This window comes from Cryptotermes secundus, unplaced genomic scaffold (assembly GCF_002891405.2).
Source record: "Cryptotermes secundus unplaced genomic scaffold, Csec_1.0 scaffold828, whole genome shotgun sequence".
NCBI lineage: Eukaryota > Metazoa > Arthropoda > Insecta > Blattodea > Kalotermitidae > Cryptotermes > Cryptotermes secundus.
In genome coordinates this window covers 421,258-442,198 of record NW_019720720.1, presented here as the reverse complement: position 1 = coordinate 442,198, position 20,941 = coordinate 421,258, and the positions used below count along the sequence as shown (strand labels likewise).

General features: G+C 37.9%; 2 protein-coding genes across 3 annotated transcripts in view; both read right to left on the bottom strand.

Annotated features, from left to right (window-relative positions):
• LOC111872187 overlaps positions 1-4,675 on the bottom strand; it is a 45,010-nt gene extending 40,335 nt beyond the window's left edge. Inside the window, exon 1 of the mRNA XM_033754639.1 lies at positions 4,467-4,675. Within this exon, the coding sequence (XP_033610530.1) occupies positions 4,467-4,605 (139 nt within the window). The 5' untranslated portion in view covers positions 4,606-4,675. The remainder of the gene's footprint in view (positions 1-4,466) is intronic.
• A 5,811-nt stretch (positions 4,676-10,486) lies between these two features.
• The window catches only part of LOC111872191 (sodium/potassium-transporting ATPase subunit beta-2), a 32,561-nt gene continuing 22,106 nt past the window's right edge, over positions 10,487-20,941 (bottom strand). For both annotated transcript variants that reach the window (XM_023865848.2, XM_023865840.2), the window contains exons 4-7: positions 19,452-19,633; positions 16,612-16,722; positions 14,027-14,195; positions 10,487-12,143 (exon numbers count right to left, since the gene is read on the bottom strand). In XM_023865848.2, the coding sequence (XP_023721616.1) occupies positions 12,040-12,143; positions 14,027-14,195; positions 16,612-16,722; positions 19,452-19,633 (566 nt within the window). In that variant the 3' untranslated portion in view covers positions 10,487-12,039. The remainder of the gene's footprint in view (positions 12,144-14,026; positions 14,196-16,611; positions 16,723-19,451; positions 19,634-20,941) is intronic.

Below are 20,941 nucleotides of genomic sequence, written 5' to 3'. Positions count from 1 at the left end.
TTTTTTTTTGTGTGTGTGGCGCTACAGCCCCAATTTGGGCCTAGGCATACCTCCATGAAACTTTCCGTTTCATTTCGGTTTACTAGATCTTGCACATTCGGTAGGACTCCTTGGGCGAGTGATCAGCTCGTCGCAAGACCTCTACCTGTAGACAAACGCAGAAAAACGCACAGAAACATCCATGCCCTTAGTGGGATTCGAACCCACGATCCCGGCTTCCGAGCGAGCGAAGACAGTGCATGCCTTAGACCGCTCAGCTACCGTGACCGGCAGGAGTTGCTGTTACGTTTGCTAAACATCATCTTATTTCGAATAATTTCGTGAGCTAGTTTATGATGCTGTCAATAACAAGACTTACAGAGTTGAACGGGAAATGAAGAATCGAAAGGATTCGGAAGGAACTTGTCAAGGTATAATCGCAGTACCAGCCCGGCATTTGCTTGGAGGAACTCAGGAAAACCAAGAAAATTCTCAGTCAAATGTCCCGGCCAAGAGTGGGACCAAGAACCTCCCGAATGCCTGTCCAAAGCTTCATTGCTATGTCAGCCCGTTCTGCATCTGTTATGAAAATAAAATCTATAAACATTAACATAAATAAACCACAAACCATAGTAAAAAGGCGAGTTCGATATAATACAAACAAAAAGGCATTACTGATTTGAAATTCATACCATTTAATTTACAATTCTGATAATCGACAGAAGGCACTTCTGTGCTGTTTAGACTTGCCATTGGGTGGAATGAGCGGACGTAGGATACGATAGTGTAGGAAGGCCACAAAATCTTACCCTGACTCCGGGCCTCAAAAACGTCATTACCCTAGTTTTTGTCTCTTGTAACTCAATGACATTATAAGAATTCTTAGAAAAATTTAAGGTTTTTGTTACAGTAGATTTTTAATGACTTGTGTGGAAATAACTATGAAGACATATTCATCAGTTCCTTTCAGCCTATCATTTCAGTAGGGGCACCTTGATGCCCCACCTCTGAAGAATATTTTTAGAAGCAAAACTGCTTCCTCTTCTATTCTGGATTCCTGGATGGTTACCTACACGGATAAGCAGAAACTACCTTGCTATTAGTGTAGCCTATACCATGATTTCAGTGCCGGTACCTAAGCTGGGTGTGTTTCTGTTTCTAATGAACTCTACAAGAACACTGGCATCTTCAACAAAGGTATTATTTCCTTTGCTAGAATTATTTTCCCTTTAATCCACTTTGATCCATTAACTAAGAACAAATTTTAATTTTTCTCCAGACCCTTTATTTACCCTTTTTGTAAACTTTGTCCATATTTTTCGTAGTAGCCGCATTTTTGCCGGTAACAGTCACCGTGCGGTCTAAGATATCAAATGTTTTAGCTCGTTCGGACGCTGGGATCGTGGGTTCCAATCCCACTCAAGGCATGGATGTTTGGTGTGTGTATGCGTTTATTCTGTGTCTGTGTTGTCCTGTGTTTAGGTAGCGGCCTTGCGACGGGCTGATCACCCGTCCAAGGAGTCCTACCGTCTGTGAAAAATGATTACGGAACTGAATAGCAGGCCAGGACCCTGAATGGGCTGAAAGAGCCATTGTAAAAAAACTAATCGCATTTGTAGCCCTCAGGCACTTTAAATCTGCTGCTGCGAAGCGATTGGCCCTTTAACACCTAAATGAAGCCGTATTCTTTTAATGTTAAAAAAAAATAAAACTAATTATAAAACCACGAATTACGAAGTGCATGACAGTTATTCATTATTCATAATAAGGAGCATCATAATTCGTATTCCTCGTCATATATTAGGATGGCAACTCAGGTGGGATGATTTGGAGAAAACATATAGCACGGATCGACGAAATGAGAAATGCATACACAATTTTGGTCGGAAACCTGAAAACCTAGACGTAGACGGAAGAATCATATTATTAAGCCGGGTCAAAATAAATATAGTGGGAAATTACGGACTAGTTTCATTTCGCTCAGGAGAAGGACCACTCTTGGCTTAACGTGAAAACGTTAAGAACCTTCGGATTCAATAAAATACGAATAATTTTGTGGGCAGCTACTTCTGGATTCGCAAGTAATGTCTCTGCTGCAGATAATCAGAGTTCAAGGCTTTTCATCTTCACTGACACAATTTATTATTCTGAAGCGCGCTGCAAGAAACGTACATTCTACTTTCCAGTGCATATTTTAGAGTACCACTACTACTGTATTTGAAAAGTCAGCAGTCTTACGCTCCCAGATATTCCGTGTGCAACGTTGCATAGGTCCAGACCAGTGGTACAAAAACTCCATTGCTTCGCGAACCCTTCTTTAAATAAAAAAATGCAGGAAAAATTGTTTACTCCTACGTCTGATTTCCTTTAAATGCTTCATTTAATACGGCTTGACTGGCAGTATCTAACTCAGGAACCAATTCTGTTCACAATTTCCGTTAATACAAATTCCAGCTGTCAAGTATAATATCAATATTTCATACCGCCGCCATATTTGTAATTACCATACACAATAGTATTATATACAGAATTTATAGGCGCGTTATTGCCGTCGAATAATATAGTTTTGCGCAGACGCATTGCGTTTTATTTTATAATTCTACAGAAAAGCTGCCTAACGCTGAAAAATTCCATGTTTTTCGAAAATTACAGAACTTCACGACCTGTTATCACGTGGCACTAATGTCCCTCAAGTATCGGACGGACACCATGCACTATGAAACTTAAGGGGACAAAAGTGCACTTGCAAGAGGATACTAACCTACCTACCAACCAACCAACCAACCAGCTTCATGGAAAACGATCTTTCTTCAGAAGCTCATAGTCTCTCAGCTGGTCAAGAAATTCTGGTCATATATGTGACCAGAAGGTTCGTTGCCTCTTTCTCAGGAACTCATCACTGGGCCTTATTCCGAGCCAGAAGAATCCAGTCCACATCCTCAGATCATATTATTGGAGATACATTTTAATATTATATTTCCATCCATGCCTAGGCACGTAAGTCATCTCTTCCCTTCAGACCCATAACGTGATGCAATCCCCGCTAATCTCATCTTCCTCGATATGAGTACTCCGGCTTTAAGGGCTGGAACACACACAGCGACATCGTCCTTACGACGTCCGTACGGTTCATGTCACATCAAGTAGTAGAATATAAATTGTAGTCTTAGCTTTCATACGTGACGACATGCGACATCTACCGTACGACAGTCGGAGAGCAAAGAAATGTATTTGGTCGCTCTAGTGTGAAAAGGAGATCGTACGGCAAAAAATTGTACATTTTTCCGTACGACCAATGTCGCTGTGTGTGTTCCAGCCCTAGGTTTTAGCCGTATCGTGTGTCAGAATACTCGTAACTACGGAGTCTTATGGTATTGTATATAACTTCGTTAAACAAACAGTGTTTTAGAAGAAAGAAGACGCCATGTGTCCCCATTTTCAGCGTTAAATGGCTGTGAATAATGAATAGGACAGGATGTGGAAGGAAGAGGTCTTGAAATATTTTAAAATCCCAGAATTTGCTTGGCGGTTAGTAAATAATACAAGATGAAACCTACTTCTAATGCTCGCAGCTCGTCTTCTAAAAAAAATATATATTTTTCGGAAGGGCTTTTCCAATTGCAATATAAAATTAAATTGCAGCTCTGACGTTCGTGTTAAAATAGTCATATAGATATTTATTCGCGGAAGACCTAACAATCCCCAACAGGTTTCAGTTAACAAATAATGGGAATTAATCGTCCTGATCCAAGGCAAACAGGACACTTGTCATATCACTAAAGCATTAGTGTCGCTACAATAATTTGTTCATTCAGCTATTAAAATTCCCAACCTTTTAATGTTGCATTGATAAAGATATCAGACCGAAACTCCCTTACGTCTGAACTTTCAAGGTCGTACATAAAGAACGGATCTTTATTAACTTGCACCTTTTAATACTTAATTAAGATCGTACTAGATCTACATGACATGTAATACTGTAGTTTGTAAGTTCCATTTACCCCTTGCATCGAAAAATGTAACGGTGAATTAAGCTAAATTACGTAACATAACTTCAGCCATCATTTTACGTCATGCTTATGTTGCTAGCCAATATTAGTTCACTAAATTTGTCGTCTAATGGGTCAAATTATTTTCGCATAGGCCTACAGCACTGTAGTTTGTGCACTATATTCCTTAAAGCCTATTTACACAACTGTTACTTAAAAAAGACTTATTTTATACACATTTCGGATAATAAAATGCAGAACACGTCATTTACTTTCATAAGAGTATAATACATTCGCAAAAAAAAAATCTTTTTTTAAAAGGTCCACCTTCAAAACCAATACAGCAACGTATTCTCATACTCTGAATAAAAATACATTTACTGAAATACATAATGCATCATATATATATATATGTAACATTTAGAACAGTTCCGTTGCAATTCACAATGCACTGTGACTACTCAATAGGTTAAAAAACGAGAAGTCTGAAATTCTTACACCAACTTCCGGCGGTTCTTCCCAGCACGGCTCCTGTCTTAGGATTGTACAGGAACACCTTAAAGGATTCCGGTTTAGGAAGCCCAACTTCCGGTGATAATATCCCACCATCCTTATTGTTTTCCACATTCTTCGACATTTCTTATGCTGACTGAAGAGCACTGGAATATGCTAAGATGGCCGATACAGTCACTTTAGGCCAACACTGAAAACAAGCGGCGGAGGGCTGGAGGGAGTCTTGTTTTAAATTTAGATATTTTGTAGGGGAAGGAGGTTTGACAGGAGAGGGACATCGAGTACGCCAAACATCGGAACTCCTTTGCCACCACAACCTTAGCCGTCCAAATTAGCGCGACTGGGGATTACAGATTTTTTCTTACCTCAAAGGCCTACTGCCAAGTCTCACAATGCCAGACGACATTATACTGCAAGATGCAAAATCGCACATATCACACGGCGAAGCAAGGAAGTTATTTACACGTATCTCATTCTGAGGTTAACAATATAATCTTTTGAATAAAGCAAAGTTCTAGAACGAACCGAGATAGTTAAACAATGTAGTCACTATTTCTAGAGATACTCAGGACAACCAGTTCGATTTAAGTAATTTATTTCATATAATACTTCCATCTATGACGGAACTTACTACTGTCTCTTTCCTTCTCATAACATGTTTCAGCCGTACACGGCCATCATCAGGTGTCTCTAATTCGCTAAAACTGTTGCCCTGTATGATATATCAAACTTCTCATAGCACATGTGAATGTGATCTCTTAACTTAGAATAAATGGATTTTAATTAAAAACAATAAAAAACATTTAAAGTTTGATTAAAATTTCAATATTTTGCTTGGGGTCGTCGTCAATTTATCCAAACGACATTGAAAGTGACAGTATGCTCGAACTGCCACCTGACATACACCCTCAGGGCCAACAACCAAATGCATCAACACTGAACCATAATTACCTATAATTTTGACATAATCTTCAGGAACTTATTCATAAGTAGGGTATACATATCGCTATTTGCGGTCCATGAAGTCCATGAAACTCATACCCTAGCAATGTGGGAGCGCCTGTCACTTTCGTTAAGGATTGCACCAACAGATCGGATGAAGACGATGATAAGCGGTGAAAATGATATAGACACAGTGGGAACACACACGCACACTGTTTGTATAAGTGCTCCCTGGAGAGATTTCATCTTGAAATAAGCTCTAGTGGCTGAGTCTGGGGCGGTGCCCACCAATATCACAGCCTCCTGGGGCTCAAAAGTCATGCGTGTCCACGATGTCTCCATGGACTTCAGGCGCCACATGAAAGGACTGGGAGATGAGAAAGTGCCATTGCAGCGGCCAAGGGCGTGGCCGCGTTCAGCTCCTTGTATGAAGGGCAACAATAACATAGCTGCAGTCAGTCAAAGTCCTGAATATAAATATGGACACGGGTCCCAACGGATCCGAATCCAAGAACGACTGTGCTGGTGAGGACCAGCAGCAATTTACTGAACTGAACTAAGTAGTCAGTCATTGCTAGGAGGCTGTGAGTTGCAAGCCAGCTGTCACCCAGCGAGGATATGGGCAAGGAATCAGAGGAATAATCATTGTTGGGAGACGTCACCTAGCAATGCCTGGGAAAGACACAGAAGCCTCAGTTTTTAGAATAGCGATTTATAGAGCGCGTAGATTCGTGAAAATGCTATAGTTACCTGTAGTTACAAGTTATAAGTGTTCAATAAATCAAATTAGCAATCCAAACACCTAGTCTAGACACCAACACATGAGAATATTGTCATGTGTTGGGGTTCTACGTGTGAAGAAAATGTCGGATTCTAGTACAGATGATAGGGTTTATTAGCATTTCGGTCACATCCACACACTCACTCTCTCTCTCTCCCTTAGTCATTAATCTAAGTCGAAGTCGAAGTCACATTGCGACTGACAGTTGATCAGTCAGTAAGTCTTGGTGTCAAGCCCCATCTGGAGCTCTTGACCAGATATTTATTACTGTTTGACAGTTACGGCCTTGTTTCTGTGGGGCGCTCTCTCTGATGAGAGGACTGGTCTGTCTTTTGTACATGCTGCTGGCCCTCGCCAGCGCAGATTCTCTCGGGTCCATGTCCATCAAAGCCAGAACCCATTATTATTAGTCACGAAAACCTCTCATACATGACAATATTTAGTATGTACACATTCTTTTGGAGAAGAGTTTCAGCACATGGGAAAAGACGACTGGCTACCACAGATTGAACATGCTAAAAAGCCTAAGAACGAACGATGGAATGAGATGGCATTATGGATGAAGTATCTGACAAATTCATTTCATTTAATTGGATCTGATAGTCAGTGAGCCTAATAGTGATGAGGAAGAAAGATTTCAAAGAAGGGTGTGAAAGTGATCTTTCTAGAGTGGAAGAAATGCTGTAATATATCACTTACTATAATCTGTTTTTATAATAATAATAAGGAATGTTATCAGTGCTTGCATTTATTTATGTTAGAAAAATTTTATAACAATGTATGTTCATTAGACTACAAAGGGGTTTTTTTTTACTTGAGAGTACAATGATCTCTATGCTTCATCACTCTCCCAAGCATTCACAAATATAGTGGAACCTCGCTTAACGAGCATAATTCGTTCCAGAATCTTACTCGTAATGCGAAACACTCATTAAGCGAAACAATTTTTCCCATATAAATTAATGTAAAATTCGATATGTGTTCCACGGCGAAAAAATACTCAAAAAAATTATGTATAATGTTTATTCAAAGAAATTTATATATACATTGTTAATGAGCGTGAATCATCTTCATCTTTTCTTTTATGCGGAATGAACCAACCTGGAATGCGAATTCGATTTGCAGAAAAAAATCGAAATAATTAGTTTATTATTTATGATACATATCTAATTCTTTTTTACTAGAAAGCTGTCTAGAGACATTTGTTTTTGCCGATGATTCAAAATTTCGCTTTTCAATGATTTTACGTTTCATTTCTAAGATTATTTTTATTCTCTTATAGCCGTCTTTTTGCGGCTTTTTCTTCGGGGACATTTTTGCAAGGGTTATTAAATTTTGCACAAAAAATCACAAATACTATGTCTGAACACAAGTTTGGAAAGATGTGTAATCACAAGCGACACTAAGATGATAGCGGAACGAGTGCTAAACACAGACTGATGTAGCTAGCGCACAATCCGGGACTTCCCCTCTTGTCACTCGTTATGCGAAACGTCGCTCGTTAAGCGAGTCATTCTTTTACAATTTGTTTTGCTCGTTATGAGAGGTGGTCGTTAAGCGAGGTTCCACTGTATAACACAGATCATCTGCTCAGATTCTGTGTATGTAATGTAGTCCTATTATTTTACTGGCATTTTATACTAAATATTTGAAGTTAAAATCAAAAGTCAGCTGGAGGATGATATCATTCATGACATACTAGAGCACATAGCACTTACTGTAGCTGCAAGGCCCAGTATTACTAGTCATAAATGTGGTGAGTCATTCAATAAAATCTGCATTATGTACACAGAAACAGTGTCCAGTTACAAAGAAATATCCATTTCCTTATCCCTATTTTGTTAAATTCAATATAAACAATACTTTCAGCACCTATGTAATTTGATCCTGTAATTACTTCCTCATACACTTATAATACATTACACTGTCTTCTGTCTCAAATGCAATACAGTCTCTAATGTATTACTGAGACTGTGTTTACAGAACTGTAATCTGGCTGACCCGACAAGTAGATTATACAATGTTATGGACCTTTTTATATACCAACATTTCTAAAACCTACTTTATCTTAATAATGTTTTTGCATGCATAAATAAAAAAACAGAAAGATACAAATATATCCAGAGAACAGTAAATTTCATCAGATATACAAAACAGAAAAAAAGAAAATTTCTTTAGTGTACCTGTCTTTTTTAATTCGTTTAGTGGGGGGGGGTGTCCAACTGGGTCCACTCAGCACGGCAGCCACTGATTGGCCTATTGTAGCCTGCCCTGGGTGAGTATGATGATGGAGAATTTGGTGGAATGATTGTCAGGGGAAACCGAAGTACTCAGAGAAAACCTACCCAGCGCCACTTTGTCCACCACAAATCCCACTTGACCAGACCCGGGATCGAACCCGGGCCGCTGTAGTGGGAAGCCAGCAACTAACCGCTTGAGCTATGGCACGGCCGGCGTACCTGGTTTACTGAGAGGAATATGTCTGTTTCCTTTATTACAAATTCTCCAGATATTGGAAGTAATGTTTTGTGTTGGGGAAACCACCCACTTTCCAGTATTTTGTTCTTGTAAGAATTTATCAGGAAAATCCAACTCTGCACAAGCAAATGGAAATGTGAAGAAGTGTGCATACTGCCTGCACTCTTACATCAGGCTGCCCCAGAAACAAATCAAGGAAAGATAACTGTAGAATCAGATTCAAATAATTCTCTAGTGGCATGACAGCCTGATATCAGAATTACTGAAAAAGACTTCACACCCAGAAACCAAAAAAAAAAAAAAAAAAGAAATGTCAACCATATGAGCATTGATTAATGCACAAAATTGTCCTTTACGCTGGTTGCAGCATCCAAAATGTAACACAGAAATGCATTTGTGTTTTTGCTTCATGCTAATACATTAGATCTTTCATGTGTCCTCAGGTAAAAATCTAGGGTGCTGAGATCTGGATATCAGTGCATCCCAACATGCATTGCTGATCATATGACATTACCATGACTTACATTCAAACCATTCTTTATTTCAAATGTCTATAGTTGTGCAGCCACTAACAACTGGACCTAGGCTGACAAGAAATTTCTGACTAGGAATGACCTCAGGCCTAAGTTTCCAATGTTAAGACAGTCATGAATCATCTCTATATAAATATTGGATACAAGACCCTCATAAGGACACCACATAGTCTGGTAGAAGTCTGCCACCTTTTCCAATGGAATGTAATTTCTCCATCATAAGGATCACACAAGCTGCTGTGTGCTTGCTGCTTGTCAGCTTACTCTCTGATCTGGTAGATGGAGGCAGTAAGTTGCCTTGAAACAATGGTAAACTTCTACAAGATTCTGATATGTTGGGATTTTGGACTTTATCCATCGTCCTGGTTTTTAAGATAACAAATAAAAAAACACTACGTTTCCAAAACTGGATCTGTTTCCGTCCTCAGGTGAAGGAAAACACCTATTCAGTTGCGTCCCTTAGAAAGAGCTAGCCTCAATCACTGGACAAACCAATGTCACAAAACATGAAGATTATAAAAACCTGAGACCAGTCTAAGTCCATGAGAGCTAATAAGAAAAATATTCATAACAAATTCTAGCAAACGCTTACAAGCGTGGAACCAGGATAGATAGATCTGTAGAAATTTATGCCACGAAACTAAACTCATAACCAGGTCCATGACCCCACGGCATGGAATAGAAAGAAGAACTAGTAACAAAAACTAATAGTGTTTAACCAGCGTCAACAATGGAGTAAATCACGTCTATCTAATTTAGAACTTAATAGAAATAAATAAAAGCATATATCACATCATACAGATATATCAGATATATACAGATATACAACATATCAGTGTGTTATACACCATCGTCAGAATCCTATAGTAACTACTTCTACAAGATTATGTGGTGTCACAACCCCGAAATACAGTATTCTTCAAAATATGTAGTCCTCTAAAGCCTTAACTTCCTTCTAGCATTTTAGAACAAAAAATCTATGGTTCTCACAGTGGTGAGCAAAAAGTCATGCTTTATAGTGACATGTAATGCCATGTAGTATGGTAGGCACTAATATTTTAGTGGGACCTTCTGCCTTCATCTTCAGGGTAGAAAATGGAAGCTGCAGATTCCTCCAAAATGTTGATACCTAGCTATAAAATTACATGGCCTCACACCTCAGAAGACCGTATCTCAAATTTAAAACACCTCTTAACCAGCAATGAATACAATATCATTAATCAAAGGAAATACTTATCCAGTTTGACTCTGATACAAAGGAAAAAATGAAATTATATTAATTACAGATCTTTAATGTAACATTATCTTACAGAAAGGCATAATTAAAAATTGTGTGTGTGTATCCTGCATATAAGTTCAATCTTCTGTCAAGCTGAAATCTGGCCATACAGGCACTCCTCTTCATAAATTTACAAAAAAGTTACAGCAAATATTTGTTCTAAGGCATTATGGCACCTGATATCTTTCACAGACAACTGATATACTGCAAGGTGTTGAGTAAAGGGAGTAAAGCACTCACTATCACAAAGATTAAAGCTTCAAAGCTGCTTTCCTTACCACATTCATGATTCTGGCTGTGGAAATCAGCTCACTCTTAACATCCTTGGACACTCATGTTTTAATGCAAGAAAACACAAGACATACAGCTTACAGCGTGTCTTGTTGCACATGTGTACCCAGTATTGTTTTGTACACTCTGTCATGCACTATTAAGTCCAAGTTCCTTCACAAGGCAGTACCTCATACTATGTTTCAGAAGTACTTTGAAGAGCTAGTTGCCAACACCTGACCACTACAATTAAGATATCAACAGTTCTCTAATATCTACTAGTATACAGTAAAAAAGTAATTCTGTCACTCACTCAAATCAATTGAAGTTTGAATGTTTAATACCTGCCACTGGAGCTCTACTTCACTCTCCATATATTACTGATGTTCACATTATATCAAATTTGTGAAAATTACACATGTTCATATGCAAAAAATATATGTGTATATTGCATAACATTCCAGTAAAATATATCATTAAAATTATGTACGAAGAGAATGATGTAATTGTGTAACCTGCAAACTTTAACACAAAGAAAATGGAAGGGACATTTGTGGAGGGGAAGGCTGTTAATATAAATAAAACAAATCTGTATATGTCGATTTTCTATGAAAATTGCTAAGCCTGGCAGGTATTAAATAAAATAATAATGTAAATCTAACTAATCATAACAAATTATTTAAAACAGTTTTATAACAATCCAAACATGATGAGTGAATGAAGCACTAAAAATATTAAAAAATAAAAGATAAAAATACTTTTTAAGACTAGGCCTATAAAAATGCCTGACTTCTTTATCAGCATTCCAGTTTCACATAATTATTTAAACATCCTATAATATTCTGGAAATTATTTACTTGCTCTGTTCCCAACCAAAACTCAATTTATAAGGACCTAAACAAGCTTTAAATAATTACACTTCCTGCATTTCAACTACTACAATCTTGTAAAGGAGTATAAAAAACATACAACAAACAGGTAAGATTAGAGTTCATCATCAATGGAATCTTAAAAAAAAAGTACATTCCTATGTCTCATCTTGTAACCCATTTTAATATATAAATGGACAATAAAAATGGAATGAAAACACTGGACTGCAAAACAGATTTGGAAGTAAACTTGCTGTCTTCCCTATACCTGTTGAATATTAAATAAACAAAGGCAGAGAGTACAGCCATAACAAATTGCTGATCCATCTCCCATATCCTACCTCAAACATCAAGGCCTCTTTTGTTCTGGAAATTTCTCAGTTCCTTACAAGCATGTGACCTTATATTAATCAATCATCAACTCAAAGTGAACCATGCCAACCCTTTCTTGGCGATTGTGGATAATATTGCGTGCCCAAGCCTTGCATTCAATGTTGATCAGGATACCAGCTGAAAATAATCAGGTGTTAGGTGTAATGCATAAAGATGAGGCATTTACTGAGTCCTCATGATAACCACACTGTATCTGCCATGACACAGATATAACAAAGCCATTACAGAATAAACACCACAAACATTTCACATAAACATGTTAAAATTGGTAAAGAAAGTATCTGTACGAGACATTATAGTACCATACCAGACATGAGCAAACTGCACGATTCAATGCAAAATTCTTAATTTTTCAATTACGTCACTGATTTTTTTCGCCCCTTGGCACTACAGCCCAAGTGGACCTAGGCCTACCTCCATGAACTTCTCCGTTCACTTCGGTTTTTCTAGATCTTAGACATATGGTAGGACTCCTTGGGAAGGTGATTAGCTTGTCACAAACACAGAAAAACACACACAAACATCCATGCCCTGAGTGGGATTCGAACCCATGATCCCAGCTTCCGAGCGAGCGAAGACAGTGAACGCCTTAGACAATTCAGCTACCGTGACCAGCCCACATCACTGATTAGCCCTTGCAAATTCCAAAGTCTAAATGAAAAGGACCAGTTCCACTGGAAGCAAAAACATTAATCATTGTGGAATTAAGATGACTGTTAAAAAAATCAGTTAGAGTTGGATAAACATAATATTTTAGTACTATGAATCATTATTGATGAATGATTAATTTTGAATGGAGATCAAGTTCAGGCAATGTTTGCTACAATTCAATTCAGAATCTTTTCTCTTCCTGTCTCTGATCTATAAATGTAAAAGCATAGTTTCAGCTTTTGTTCTGTATGGGTGTGAAACTTTTCCTCAGGAAAGAACACAGATTGAGGGCGTTTGAGAACAAGATGGTGAGAATATCTGGAACGAAGAGAGAGGAAGAAAAGGTGGATGGAAAACTGGATCTCGGTGATGTGGGAAGTAGTTCACCACTTGCTAAATTGTGAGTTGATGACATAATACTGCGGTTGCAGTAACTGCTGATTCACAGCTTTATTAGGATACATAAAGACAAGGTACCATAAAGACTGGGGGGGGGGAACAGAAGTAGTTAATGGTCAGACAGTTTGTCAGAGCTGAGATAATGTAATATTCCTAAAAGCCCTCAAAATAATGTCAAAATTGTCTTATTCCTTTCCAATCTTTGTGGAGCAGTATATACTGACAGAAGGGCAGGTATCTGTTATAATGTCCAAAGGGTTTAAGATACTGTGTCACCAACCAGTTATGATGGTGACACTGAATCACTAGGGGCTGCAATAGCCTTTGCCATTAATTCTGATAAATGATCTGAACTGATAAAGCCATGAAAATTGCAATAAAGTGGGTTTAATATCATGACTAGAACATAAAAAACATTTCAGTTCATTAGGCAACAAGCAAGATCTGGTGAATATGTATCTACTGTTTTAATATGTAAATACATTAACATTGTAAATAAGTTAATATGAATGCATTGAATTGTTGATAACCCTTTCATCCCAAGAGGTGGGTAGTTAGTGGCTATTCTACAGATTCAACCTTACCCATAATTCCCGAGAGAGAGAGAGAGAGAGAGAGAGAATTAAGCTTTGCAAAATCAGATAGACTGAAGTGTAATTCCTCTTACCAAGTGCCCTTAGGAGAGGATAGGTGTTAGGAGGTGGTGGCTCTGCTGCTCAGAGTTGGACTGTGGAGAGTTGGACCTTGATAGCATTATGAAGAGGTAAAAACCATCTTCCATTATCCAAAAGTTCCCTTCCGATGGACATTACCATAGTCATAGGTGTGGGATGGACAGATTATCACAGTGTGTCATTCAATGCCAACCATCTACAGTTTGTTAATTTGTTAACTATTTCAAGAAGATTTATAACTTTAAATTACATTCCAATATTCATTGACAGACTTACTTCGTGGCCTCTCAAAGTGAATAGCCATCACAGGACTGAGGTAGCCTTCTGAATTCTTGTAAGGATAGAAGTATCCAGGGAATCCACGCTTAGGGATGTATTTAATTGGTCCAATATTTTCCACATCTGCTGGGCTTTCACCTTCACAACTTACCCAAATTGTGTTCAGCTGAAGCAGTGCAATATTATAGTCATTTAACTCAACAGTAAACCAATCAATCAGTAAGCTTCAAACTATCAACTGACAAGTAATAACTCATATATTGCAAAGACCCCACAGAATTTAGCTTGATGTTTTCTGCCCCCAAAATTAGTTTTCAATATCAGTGGTATGTGCCTACTTTCTGTTCAGTATTCTGTAAACTCCCAGACAGGTTCAGTTCTGCATCTACTTACTACTGAGACATTCCAAGAAATATATGACTGCTATTGAAACTGTTTGTCCTACAGGCATTTAAACTCCTTCAATTTCTATACAACAAGCAAGCATAAAGAGTGTACTCAATAATGTAACAGGTAAAGTTGACCCTGTGTAATGTAAAGGAAAAGTCTTCCCTGTGCTTAATTACTTAAGCACCACACTATCAAAACATATATGACAGTGGAGACATAGCACCATATTTCTCAACCTTGGCACTAGGAGGAAGGTGGTCAGCTTCACACCCTTGCCACTTTACCACCAAGAAAATTGGCCCTGGTTGGGCCAGTGTTGGGCTGTATTGGGCACAGAAAACAAACTGGCTTGCTTTAAGCAGGCCTCCTCCTTCAATGTGCCTTTGGACTATTTACAGAATAACTTTCTCAAATAACTTGTCTGTTGTTGACAACAGACTAATAAGACATTAATTTTGAGGGAATTTTGGGTCCTTACCAGGTTTCAGTAATGTTATGGCTTTTGCTTATTTCCAAGGCTTTGGGAAAATGGGACACTGATTAAATAAATGTGTCAGATGTACCAGTGTCTTCTTGGAAGATGCCCAAGGCATTCATTTTGAATACCAACACGTCCACAAGCTTTTCTCGATTTCAGTAAATTTAGTAATTTGTGTATATCGCAAGGTCTTACTTTTCCCAACAGGGTGTTGTCCACAGATGCAAGCAGAGTTTTGTAAAGCGCAAGTTTAATGTTTGTACTTAAACACCCACTTTTGAATAGAGTATAGGTCCTCACTAACTCGTCCTGCTTATAATATCTAGGCACAGATTGCAGAGAAAACACTGTTCCTCAGTTGCTATAGCATTGCTGCATTCATGTCTGTTGTGATTCCCATGGGACTGCTACTCAGCCACTGCCTACCAACGACTGTTGTTTCCAGAGCCATTACTTAACAGCTGTTGCATAGTTGCTTATTTTGCAGTCGTTGTCTAGCAATGGGTCTACATGCCACAATATAATCAGACAGTGCGAGTTAGGAGTGGTGGTGCACTTGTAAAGAACTCCTAATGATGTTTCTGCAATAAACTGTACAGGTAAGTTACAGATTTCCATTTCTTCACACAGAAGTTGATCTTACATCCCAGGTTAACAGAATATTAGAGAGGCCTGTTTCAAAATATACTTGTGTGCTGGCCACATGTTTTAGTCATAATGTTATAATATATGTATATTTGAGTAGTCCACATCACCCATAGAAACAGTATTTTCTAAACATCAGGCAAGCTACTGTATTATATTGTAACATGTCGGGAATCCAGAAGAGTCACTTCTATGGAAATGCTAGAATAGACCGTTGCATAGGAAACAACAATCGCTCTATTGTAGTTCTAACAGGAGTCTCCACGGTTATAATAGAGGGTTTGTTGCATAGCAGTGACCAAGGTTATAAAACGGGGTTGAATGCAATTGCACAGTTAGTCTGGACCCAACCGCTAAAGAGGACAGTCCAGTATCGCCAAGATAGTGTAAGCAGTAATTGTAACACTGCAAGAGCAGATGATTGTAAGGTGTGTAAGGTGAGTGAGTGGAATAAATTCGCTATATCAAATAACACAGCATAAACTTATTTGTAGCGTGACACACACAACACGCTACAATATATATTCACTGTGCATCAGACCAGACAAGAAAAAAAAAATGGTGAAAAAAAAACAAACACAGCCATAGACTTTCTAAGTATGAATATTTGTGAATCAGACACACACACTTCTGAGAACCTATCTGCTGAACTACATGATGTCACAGCCTAAAGACAGTAATGTTCATACTTACACATTTTGCATGAACTATGGCTTGTAAGTCACAAATAGCTGAGGCACAATAGATCACTGTGTTCGCGGTGCAAGGGCCAAGAAGGCCCACCCCTTATACATTCATTCAAGTCACAAATAACAAAAATGGAATTGTGCAGAACTTTGATGTTCTATCTAACAAATTTAATGTAGAATCACTTGTTCGAAAAAACAAAATAACAATATTAATAACAACAGATATGTAGGACAGGACATCTACACAATAGGAAAATAAACTTTCTGAGTTTGGCTCAGAACTCATTTTTCCAACATGGCCATTGTCATGTTGATGTTTTCCAAATTTATCCCAAAATTAAACTTGTCAAAAAATAAAGAAAGGGCATAACTTCACTTACCAACTGAGGATTAATATTCTTTTGGGCAATAATATGTTCTTTGAGATCTCTTGGCATTTTATGTGGCAAATCATTTGTGTCATTGTAGAACTCTGGTCTCCAATCATAGATCTGAAAAAATGTTTAACAATAAACATTACCCACCTTAAGCCACAGCTTACAGCAATTTGTACAAATTCTTTAAAAAAAAGATAAGACAATGTGGAACTGGAAATTATAGAACTCTTTCCAATTCCTATACCTTAAGTACCAGTAGAAATGTTAAACAACGTAAAGAGCAAAGACACAACACTCGTCACATGGTCATAATTTGATGGTAAATTTGTAAAGCTAGAAGACCAAGGCTTCTGATGATGTGGACTCATACAAGAAAACGGCAATATCAATGGCATTTCAACAGGAGATATAAAAATGAAGTAATTCTGCAAACATGTGTTATATCTGTAAGATTTGAGGCTTTCACAGCGGTGACTATGAAGAAAGCAGTCTTCTGGGATTTAGCACCGTGTATATGTGGTGTTAACCGACATTTCGGAGGAACGTATCACCTCCATCTTCTGGGTAGAAGGAAAAATATAAGAAATCCGCAAGCATTTCCAAAACTTAAAGGTAATACACAGCAAGCTGAGTAAATCAAATATAATAAATGTTCAGATAGCTAACTTGAACTACTTGAATGGTACAATCAATTAATTTTCAGGCTGGTTGCAGCATAACATTACTGCAACTAGTATTAATCTCCGCTACTACGTGAAGGTGCAGCAAAATCTGAGGTCATTTGTCACTCATTAAACCACAGCTTACATCACGCTTACATCACTTTGTGTGAAGTGGGGATGCGTGTTGTATCCTCTGAAATTTGCATTTTATCAGAAAACTGAACATTTCAAAGAACAGCATGTGTGCATTAAGTTCTGCTTCTAACAAGGTGAAACTGTTACTCAAACCAACAAATGTTAACAACTTGCTTTAGGAAAGAAAGAAATGGGCAGAACACAACACTTGACTCTTCAAAAGTGGAGTGACATCAGAGAATTCAGAATATCCATCCATGAGCAAATCAAAGAAGTTGTTTAAGTGAATGACCTTGTTCATGGAAATACACATACCACTATACGCAACTCAGGTAATGACATGGGGATGTCATTTTGATCATGCCAAAGTGTTTTGACACAAGATCTGTACAAGCAACAGACTTCTGCAAAAGGTGTACTTAATTTTTTAATGATAAAAAGCTGAATGTCAATGTGCATCATGACCTTCAAGAAAAATGTCAGAGAGACCCACAATTCACTTTATGACTTTGTCTTTTCCCAAGGTGGCAATGACAAAATTTTATGATATTGTCACAATTCAAGAACACTCACAGGTTGCACCTGGCAAGTTCAAAAACACAGGACTTTTGTAAATGCCCCTGACAATGGCATTACTGCTATATCAAATCATAAGAAAAACTACTTGCAAGGAAGCAGCACAATAAAGGCAAATTCAATCACCACAGAGAAAAATGTACAATCCTAAAATTATATGTTCACATCAGGTAACAAAAAGTAAAGGTATATCATAAAGAGGACTTAATACTGATAACAATGAAGTTAAATAATAATTAACTGATTAAACTTTTGAAACAGATTCCTTCTTGAGGAGCCAAAAGTCAATCAGCTATCATGAAATTTCCCATCCTTCACAAGATCTAAATATTTACTGCTAATGGATTCTGTAACCCATATGGCCGTAAGCATTTTGTAATTAAAGGTTAACACTGCGACACTTACAACAGGACTACATCCATCAATACGAACTTTACGAGATGGGCTTTAAGATTATGCAGACTCAATGTATCACACACTAAGGAAGTTACAGAACAGGATGCTGAAGAGATATATAAATTTGATTTGTTTCAATTTAAAATACATACACTTATATCCTATAATGCACAGTACTCATAAAGTCGAAGGTTTCACAATCACAGCAGCATCCTGGTGTTGTAAAGTTTTTAAAAGTTTCTAGATGTTATTTAAAAAAAACTTTATTGTCAATAGTTAAATATATATATATATAAACCTCATCTCATTCATGGAGCCAAGCCCTTCTCGAGAAGCGGCCTATTGTGCAGCTACTCAAGAGCTTCCCAGCATTTTATGGAACCCAAAGGTTCATTACTGTGTTCACAAGAGCCCTCCACTGGTCCATATCCTCAGCCAGATTGAACCAGTCCATACCATTCCAGCTTTTCTTTCTAAGCCCCATCTTAATACTGAGGTGAGTGGACAATTTTAAAATAGTTACATGGACCTAAGAGGAAATAAGTAACAAAAGCCATAAAAACTTTGCAATTTATGCCCCTGTTAAATATGATAACAGAAATTAAATAGAGGAGATGTATGTGAACTGTAGTATGGACAGGGGGGAGGACAGAAATACACATAGAACTTTCGCTGGAAAACCGAAAGGCAAGCGACCACTTTGCAAGACCTGCATATGGATGGGGAATATTAGTGTAATGGACCTTGAACCAGTTAAGATGTGAGGGTATGTACTGATTCAACTGGATCAAGGCAGGGCTAGCAGACGAGTCTTGTGCACAGTAATTAACATTCTGTTTCCAAAAAAAGTCATGAAATTTCACTAAATTACCGACTATCAGCTTCTCAAGAAGGATACTGCTCCACATTATTAACTACATTCAAAACAATACAAAAATGTTTTTAACATTATATACTTGTACATATCTCATGCAATTATTAGTTTCTAACAAGCAGGAGGAAAGTCAGGTTGTGGTACAACAGATAAAGACAAGTAAAAACAGAACGTTATCTGCTGGTTCTAGTGCCAGTTACCTTATTCAGTTTGATGAAGATGCAAGGTGCAGATTTATGGTAGTTGAAGTGATTTTCTTGAGTACAAGGGAACCAGTCCTTAACATCCACATCACATACTTGATTTTCATTTGGAGGTCTGTCATAATCACAGTTATAGATGTTCTGACCACGACCTGGGGTCAAACCTGGCTTCCTGTACACTGTAAACAATACATAATACTGTCATTTAATAACTTTTCTAAGATGGTCTTTACTTACAAGCAATTCTTTCTAGTTGGCTTATCAGCACAATATACATGCAGTATTATCTAGAAAAGTGAACGAGAGCAGAAGAAACCCTATTTCATTCTTTCAAGTATGCATTACTTCATTACAAACCCCATTTCATGTAGTTAATCCAATGTTTCAAAATATGAATTCCACAGATACAAATGATCACTACGGAGAAAACTTTTATACCACAGAACCAACAGGATATTCCAGTTTGTTAGCCAGATATGATGCAAAACACAATATACTCGTATATGCATAGAATTACTGGGTTTTCAGACTTTGTCTATTGATCGGTATTCTCAAAACTAGAGAACACAATGTTTCAGAAACTGGATCTGTTTCCCTCCTCAGGTGAGGGGGAACAACACCTACTCTGTTGGGTCCCTTTGAAATAGCTTACCTCAGTCACTTGACAACCCATGTCAGAATAACTACAGCTATACCTATACCTGAGACCAGGCCTTGTCGATTGGAGATAACAAGAAAATATGCAATAAAAACTGTGATATAACATGCACAGATCTGAAACTAGGATAGAATGGGAGGTGAAAATTTTAGGACGAACCAAGTCCACGAAAATCAATGCATATAATTAAATGGAGAATTTTTTCAACCATTTTGTGCCTCCCACTAGCGCCATATGTGGTGTAAATACTAAAAACTAGGGACTAAAACCATATAGAAACTCATAAAGAACCTGGTAGGAAGTCGTGACCTGCTGGTTGAGGCGGCCTAAGGCCTGGGACAGAGACCAGGGGGTATACTGATCTCTGTTGAGTTGGTAACCTCATTCCTGATAAGGGGTGTCCAGATGGGAGAAATGCCCAGACTGGATTGGCTGATCTGACTGGTTAAGTACACCATATGGGCAGATTGTTTACATTTCCTATACCTGCTGTCACTTTCAATTTCCAAATTCCTAGTTCCATGCCAGCCTACCTATGACCCACTTCATAGGCATTTTGGGTTACTTTTGATTCCTCTAGAAGACCATCTTTGAGATTCTGCCTATGTTCACGAAGCGGCACGGCTAGAGGTCTGCCTGTTTCGTCAATGTAGCTTCCACCACATTCACAGGGAATGCTACAGATGTACTGTGCTGTCTGTTGCAGATCTCTTTCTGGTCTGGGTTTTATGCATGAACAGTGTGTTTAGTCTTGAAGTTCATCCAAATGTTATATCGATTCCCTGTAAGTCTGAACTTGTTTGGAATATATATATATATATATATATAT